Below are 8,324 nucleotides of genomic sequence, written 5' to 3' on the forward strand. Positions count from 1 at the left end.
TATTTGGGCGAGTACTGAGTTGATCTTCAAATAATGAGTCCACTTCATTAGCCCAAGGTCCATGCCACGTGTCAAATTACATGGTGCGCCAAGTCAAATCGATAACCAATAAAATGATGACACGTGCTTAAGTGATGTAGGACCAATCAAATATTGTCAAGTGTCTGAATGAAATGGTTCAACCAATCAAATGCAATCTTTATATACCTTCTACAACTATAAATAGGGGTGTTACATAACTCTCTAAGGGGACATTCAGAATTGGAGAGAAGGCATCCATATTTTCCGAAGGCATCCGCACATCAAGAAGATCCATAAGTCTTCCGCATATCAAGAAAAATACGTAGAGAAGATCTCATCTTCAAAGGTGATCCGCAAGTCTTCCACAGACTAAGAAGTCTTCGTTTCCAAGTGGTGAGCCACAAGTTTCCATACTTTCACGTTTGTGATCAAATCTTAGCTTCGAATTCGATCCGTCGATTCAAGAACAAGCAAAGCCCTTGGTGATGGTCGTGAGGAGAAGAATCAAAGGATTGCATCTTTTTATTTAAGATTTTATAAAGATTATAATCCCCGCACAAATATTTAAAATAAAATATTATTATTTGTCGCTATTTGTCTTGTCTTGATTATTATTTTTCATGAACAAAAATTTAGTCGTTACACACTGTCTTCTCCGGCATCTACGCACATCTGCAATTTTTTTTTGTTGTGGCATCAGTTTTCTCTGTTCATTCTTCCCGTTGCTTTGTTGGATTCGCTGCTGCTCGAGTCTCCGTTTGTTTCTGTTGCTTCAATATTTGGTACCAATCTCTACTTTGAATCTTTGTTCATTTATTTTTGGTGGGTTCTCTGGTTTCAATTATTTTCCGCCCTTTCAAGTTATTTGATTTGGAAGTGTTCTGTGGGAGAGCTCTTAGTTGTACTTATTTGGTTTAGCAATTGGTATTATTAAATATGGTGGTTATACATTATGTAACAGTATTAAATAGTGAGAACAAAGGGGATCCTTGGAGAAATGATAAAATTGTCTCTGTGTGTCCTATAGGTCACGTGTTCGAGCTGTGAAATCAGCCATTGATGCTTCACCGGACCTTGCACGAACGGGGATACTTGGTGCATCGGGCTGCCCTTTTATTAAATAGTGAGAAGTGTCACCAAGTATATAGAAATGCTATATAGAAAGGTCAAGGTGATTAGTTCAAGATTTTGTTGTTTGCTTTATGTACTGATTTGTTACTTTGTGGATTATACATATCAGTGCCGAAGTTCTACCTACGCTATGCAAAATTAATTACGAGAGTGGTATGCTGGACGAGCTTCTAAGTATGGATATACCTAAAGAATGTTATACACCGTCAGGTCACATTGTTTTGAACTATGCTAAAGTAACAGAAGAAAGTGTATCTGAGGTAGCACGAGTGGTCCGTGAAGGCCGTATCAGAATTGTGTTCTCTTCAGATCTAAAGTTTTTATTTTTGATAAGTTAACCTTTGTTAAAGAATCTCTGTCGTCGGTTCCAGAATATTTCTTCTTTGGAATATGAATCATGTGGATTTGCAAAACATCATCGCAAGTCATTAAGTCCAACGGTTAATAAGCGACCCATGGACTTAATGATTTGCGATAATATTTTGGAAATTGACATGGCTTCAGATCTGAAGAGAACACAATTCTGAGACGACCTTCATGGACTACTCGTGTTGCCTCATATACACTTTCTTCTGTTACTTTAGCGTAGTTCAAAACAATGCGACCTGATGGTGTATAACATTCTTCAGGTATATCTGTCACGACCCAACCCCGTAGGCCGTGACTAGTGCCCGATCTGGGCACCCAAACCCATCTATCAAACGTATTCAAATATATAGCGGAAGCCGACAAGGCTATATTCCAAATACAGATAATTTCCAGAAACATTTCGGCAGAGTTTCCTTTGTTTTTCGGACTAACCAGAATAACCCTGTACACAGCAAACACCAACAGAGGCCACACAGGGCTAATCAAAGCAATGCACAAACATATGCGGACCGGCCGCCTCGGCGTATGGAATCGCCCAAACAGCATATACACATAAGCATACAGACAGACCATAACCCACAAACATGTCCACAGACCTCTAAACTAACCGACAGAATCATATGACGGGACAGGGCCCCGCCGTACCCAAATAGTCAGATATGCAGAAATATATACATGGCGAAAGATATATATACCAAAAGTGGACTCCGAATCAAGGGAGTACTCCGAAATAGCAGAAGTGAAGCCTACAGTGGTGGATCACCGGTGTCTGCACCTGCGGGCATGAAACGCAGCCCCCCGAAGGAAGGGGGTCAGTACGAAAGATGTACTGAGCAGGTAAAGCATGGAGTACAAAAATATAGGCCGCAACTGAAAGCGAACAGAATACCAAAGAGAGAAATGCTGAACAATATATCAAAATGTTTATCAAAATCATATATACATAATGCAAACAAAATCATGCAAAGCTCAGGAACGTGGTCACCACTCCGACGCTGGTGCCACACACAGCATAACACCAGAAGGTTCAAATCTCCGTACATCCCCGAACACACACATATGAGCGTATCACATCACAGCCATATCACAACATAACTCCAAACGGAACCCGGCCCTATGGCGAGGCCTCAGGGAACCGTAACACAGCATACAGCCGAATCATCATAGAGCGCACGAATCATAACCGGCCCGGGAACCGGTGAACGAAGTCATAATAAGGCACGAGCGGAGTCGTGAGCAAACAATGCAATTTGTATATCAAAATAGCCTTTCAAAACTTGATTACTTCATAAGTCAATTCATTAACCAAAATAGTCAAATAATTAATTAGTACGAAAGTCTATTTCACAAAATATTTCCAAAGTGGTACATATGGCTCAAAACATAACTTAGTATCTCATGGTGTTCAAAACATTATTTCATAAAAGATAAATTCCAAATTCGAAGATTCTTTATCGAAGCTTATAAAAAAAAAGAGAGCCTAGTAGGACAAATAAGGCATATCGGGGTTAGCGGGCCCACCTCGGGTCAAGTCGAGGTGGCAAACATAATTTATGAGCATTTCGGGTCTATAGGATCATACATAAAGATTTCAAAGCAATCCGATTGCATTTTCATAAGTTTCGGACGTTTGATTGCTTTCTAGCCAAAATAGGAACATTAGGCTTCAATTGAATTGAATGAATAGTAGCCATTCTATAGATCGGATTTTGAGGAGCGGAAATGCTCCCGGGGTTCCGATATCAACCTAACATACTAAGACATGCCAAAAGAAGAAGTGGGAAGCTTTACATACCTTATAAACGTCTTATGCTCACCCCAAACTCAAATCCCGATTCGTCCAGAATCTGCAAATGGTCAAAGTTACCTATTAGAGATTCTTAAGCTTAAAAATCCCATTAACTTCATTTTTTGCCTACCGAAATTTCGGCAGCATTTCCCCTATATATCTAACACCCCCGAGACTTAGCTCGGCTCAAAATACATCAACAACAACCCAAACATCACAAACAACACAAACCACAACTAAAGCACTTTAACTTCAATATTCTTCCTTACTATATAAGTTGACAACTTTCATTCAAACTTCACAATACCAAACTAATGTTCACCTTATTGTATTCATTCACCCATTCAAGGTCATTCAAACACATCCCAATTATATTCCACACACTATACATAATTTCAAGAAGTTCCTTACTTTCCATATTTCATCCAAAACATCAACACTTACGACGAACGTACTAACTCGCATTGTTTCATTCCAAATTCATTAACAACAACCATAAATCACATTAAAAGCCTTAATATCATAATTATACAACGATATACACAAATATACCGAAATTATATACTTTCCCATAATAATCCGCAATCATTTTCAACACCAACTCAATTTGTTAAACATTCATTTACGTTATAAAGGTCACAACGACGCAACTAATGAACTAAATAGAATTCGATTCGCCTTCCTTTCCAAACCATATAAGTCACGGCCACAACAACATATATACACACACCCACGGTTTTATTCACACATCAATACTACGGAATTCTCGTCTATTCTCAATCCTTAACACATTCATACCAATTCCATAACATTAAAATAGCAAAATTCTTACCTTTTCTTGAATTTCCGACTTGCCGCGAACGTGCTCCTTTCACCAAACTAATTATACCCCGTTGAAGAGCGTCTTGAGTACTCTACAATTATGGAAAGAACAAAAGTTTTGGATCAAAATCAAGGCTTGGAGAATTTTTTTTTGGTTGGCAAAGTGAGGTTCGACCGAGTGAGCTTTTGAGCTCAAAGTTGAGTTATGATTTTTTTTCTTGATAATTCCAAATGAATTCATTGATATATATCCACATAAAGGTCATGTGCATAACATATGACTTTTAAAAGTGGGCTTGGACCAAGCCTAGTGGCCGGCCACCCCACCTCTTTGGGCCTAAATTTTTGTTCAATTTTCCTTGGCCCAATTCATTATAATCCCGTTTTGTAATTCCCGAAACTAATTTCCGAAATTCCAAATTTACCCTCAGCCTTCCCCAATGTATTTACACCAATAATTTCGCAACCAACATAGTCATATTATCTAGAATCAAAATATTTCCGTATAACACACAAGTCTTATTCATTTTTCTCGATTTCCAAATATGCGAAAACACGGGACATAACAATATCCATACTAATAAGCTCGTCTAGCATAATAGTCTCGTACTTAATTTTGCATAGCATAGGTAGAACTTCTACGCTGATCTGTATAATCCACAAAGTGACAAATCAATCAGAAAGCAAACAATAAAATCTTGAACTAATCACCTTGACCTTTCTATATAGAATTTCTATATACTTTGTGACACTTCTCACTAATTAATAAGAGGGAAGCTCGGTGCACCAAGCATCCCCCATTCATGCGAGGTCCGGTGAAGCATCAGTGTTTGATTCCACAGCTGAAACACGTGACCTATAGGTCACACGGAAATAATGTTATCATTTCTCCAAGGATCCCCTTCGTTCTCACTATTTAATACTGACATTATGTATAACCATCGTATTGGGGCAGGGTGGATGACATAGAGGCTTGCTTCGGGAGTGCTATGTGACAAGAAAGTGCCACCACAACTTAAGGGCAAGTTCTACAAAGTGGTGGTTAGACCGACTATGTTGTATGGGGCGGAGTGTTGGCCAGTTAAGATCTCTCACGTTCAAAAGATGAAAGTTTCCGAGATGAGAATGTTGAGATGGATGTATGGCCACACCAGGAGTGACAAGATTAGGAATGAGGATATTCGGGACAAGGTGGGAGTGGCCTCGGTGGAAGACAAGATGCGAGAAGCGAGATTGAGATGATTTGGGCATATGAAGAGGAGAGACACAGATACCTCAGTGCGGAGGTGTGAGAGGTTGGCCATGGATGGTTTTAGACGAGGTAGGGGTAGGCCGAAGAAATATTGGGGAGAGGTAATTAGACACGACATGGCGCAGTTACAGCTTACCGAGGACATGACCTTAGATAGGAGGGTTTGGAGGACCCAGATTAGGGTAGAAGGCTAGTAGATAGTCGCGTTATCCTTTCTTATTAGTAGTCGCATTATCGCAGTATAATTTCTTGTGCTCTGATTTCTGCTATTATCTGTTATTTCCTGTGCTTTGATTATCCTATGTTATCTGTGTCGCTTGCGTTATTTCATTTCCATATCGCTTTGAATCTCTTAGCCGTATCTGACCTCTTTTTATGCTTTTTTTTATTGAGCCGAGGGTCTTTCGGAAACAATCGTCCGACCTTGGTAGGAGTAAGGTCTGCGTACACTCTACCCTCCCCAGACCCCACGTTGTGGGATTTCACTGGGTTGTTGTTGTTGTTATTATGTATAACCACCAAATATAATAATACCAATTGCTAAACCAAATAAGCCCACACTAAGAGTTCTCCAATAGAACACTTCCAAATCAAATAACTCGAAAGGCCGGAAAATAATTGAAACCAGTGAACCCACCAAAAATAAATGAACAAAGAGTCAAAGTAGAGATTGGTGCCAAACATGAAGCAACGGAAACAAATAGAGACTCGAGCGGTAGCGGATCCAAGTTGGTCGTAAGTTAATAATATACAACAGTAAACAGAGGAAATATACATAGTTCTATAAAACCAAAACAAATCACATAAGGGATAAAACTGTACCTAGTCTTCTTTAAATGGCATTTGAGTAATCTAAAGGTGAAAATGCGACTGTCCTTGATTATACTCATTTCAAGCTTACACGTCGATGGTCCATACTTACTATAACTGAATTTAAAATAACCAGACTTGCTATATCATTTGTCTTCAAAGTCTCTATCTTTAGGTCAACTCGATCATAGCCTTTTCTTTTGCAATCAATATAATATAAAAAAAAATGAAAACTTTATTATCATAATAAGTCATTGAGAGAATTACTTACCATTTACTTCGTTCCATAACCAAGTGCGAGCACACATCAAAGCCTCCAAAGTAGTAGGATGAAGTCTACTACGATGCGGACTAATCAACCTCCCACTAGTGCTAAATGCTGATTCTGAAGCAACTGTAGAGACAGGAATAGCTAAGATGTCACGAGCCATATTCTGCAAAGTAGGAAACTTTAATCCATTTGTCTTCCACCAACTTAAACTGTCGAACGATGGAGTTTGAGGTAGCAAACTTTCTTCTAAATACAAATCTAGCTCCGATCTTGTGACCACATTAACCCTACTCGAAGCGACAAATCTATCAAAGCTAGATAGACGATCAACCTCAATAAAACCAACAACTTCATTAGAACTAGATGCTCCATGTGTAGCAGGTACTCTACTCTTATACTCTTGAAAGAGATCGAAACAGTGGGTTCGAACTTCTTGAATCTTATCTAAAGCAATTGTTTCACCATAAATATGTGGAAGATAAAACTCCACCAACTTCATCTTATACCTCGGATCAAAGATAGCAGCCACACCCATAAAAATATGCACGTCATCCCAATATTTCTTATATTTCAACAACATTGCCGATGCCATAGAGCTAATTAAAAGATTATAACTTTTAACCCAAACTTCCAATTCTAGCTTAATTTCACAAACTTTTGAAAAGTACTGACTTGAAGTTGGATATTGACTTCCTGAGAATTGTTCAGTAATATGATAAAAAAGCTTCAACTTACAACAAACTTCTTCTGCTGCACTCCATTGCCCTTCAGTTGGATAACAACGATAACTAGTGTCAGTTAGACTCAACTTCATAAACACATCTTTATAGTCTAGGTCCATTTTCAACATTAGATATGTTGAGTTCCAACGAGTTGGACAATCATACTCCAACTTTTTGTTACAAGAAATATGTAACAACCGTGCAGCTTCTTCAAACCTTTCAATTCTACTTGATGACCCTATCCAGTATAAGACACTGTTGCGCACATTACTAACACTATCTCCTATCACCTTTAGCCCTTCTTGCACAATCAAATTCAAGATGTGTGCGGCACAACGCACATGAAACAATCGACCCATCAACAATAAATCCCTTTTACAAAGTTTCTCATCTAACAAAGTCTTCATCATTGCATTGTTTGTGCTACAATTATCAACTGTAATGGTTGATAATCTTCTTTCAAGATTCCACTCTAACAAACAATTAATCAACGCACTACACAAAGTATCCTTATCATGTGGGGCAGGTACATAAACAAATCTAAGAATATGACTTTGAAGCCTCCATGAATCATCAATAAAATGCGCTGTAATATCCACGAATCCTTTTTTGTTATTGTCCGAAGTCCACATATCAGTAGTAATTGCAATTCTACTTGTGAGTTTTTCCAATAAGTTAGAAGTTTTTGATTTCAAATTGTCAAAAATCCTCAAAATATCATTTTTGATTGTGTTCCTTGACACCATTTTGAACAACGGCTAAAGACTAGCAACAAACTTTCTAAATCCTACATGATCAACTATAGACAGGGGATATTCATGCAATATAATGGCGTGAGCAAGTTCTTTACGTGAAACATCTTGATCGAAATAATGTTGGCTACTATCATCACCCCCCGAACCGCTATCGTTTCCCAAATTTCTTGGCTTATTAGGACATCTACGAAAATGTTCTGACATAGACGATGTCTCGCATTTTCTATTTGCTTTGATACGAGCATTACAGTAATTACAAATACCATAGCGAACACCATTAACGCTTACCGATTTAAAATGTCTCCATGATTTAGACTTCAATTTCCTTTTTTCAGATTCAGTAAACTCAATAATTTGAGAAGACCTTTGGCTCTCACCCTCA

General features: G+C 38.4%; 1 protein-coding gene across 2 annotated transcripts; it reads right to left on the reverse strand.

Moving 5' to 3' along the window:
* Positions 1 to 1,947: 1,947 nt before the first annotated feature.
* Positions 1,948 to 8,086, reverse strand: LOC132603836 (zinc finger BED domain-containing protein RICESLEEPER 2-like). Of its 2 annotated transcripts, XR_009568550.1 has the most exons (4): positions 6,466 to 8,086; positions 4,143 to 4,224; positions 3,317 to 3,368; positions 1,948 to 2,296 (listed from the first exon to the last, which is right to left on the reverse strand). XR_009568550.1 is itself a non-coding variant. In XM_060317112.1 (3 exons), exons 1-2 carry the CDS (start codon positions 7,931 to 7,933, stop codon positions 4,190 to 4,192), a joined length of 1,503 nt encoding a protein of 500 aa, XP_060173095.1. In that variant the 5' UTR covers positions 7,934 to 8,086; the 3' UTR covers positions 3,025 to 3,368; positions 4,143 to 4,189. The 2 variants fall into 2 exon arrangements, 1 of the variants encoding a protein (XP_060173095.1); XM_060317112.1 differs by lacking the exon at positions 1,948 to 2,296 and having other exon boundaries at positions 3,025 to 3,368.
* Positions 8,087 to 8,324: the final 238 nt, after the last annotated feature.

Source organism: Lycium barbarum, chromosome 7 (genome assembly GCF_019175385.1).
Source record: "Lycium barbarum isolate Lr01 chromosome 7, ASM1917538v2, whole genome shotgun sequence".
Classification (NCBI taxonomy): domain Eukaryota; kingdom Viridiplantae; phylum Streptophyta; class Magnoliopsida; order Solanales; family Solanaceae; genus Lycium; species Lycium barbarum.

What these genes read in the sequence shown, in the direction of transcription:
- LOC132603836 (XM_060317112.1), bottom strand. Translation starts at nt 7,933, where the DNA reads ATGGTGTCAAGGAACACAATCAAAAATGATATTTTGAGGATTTTTGAC. An exon ending in GTTATGGAACGAAGTAAATG is followed by an intron (nt 4,225 to 6,465) that starts GTAAGTAATTCT and finishes CCATAATTGTAG; the next exon opens with AGTACTCAAGACGCTCTTCA.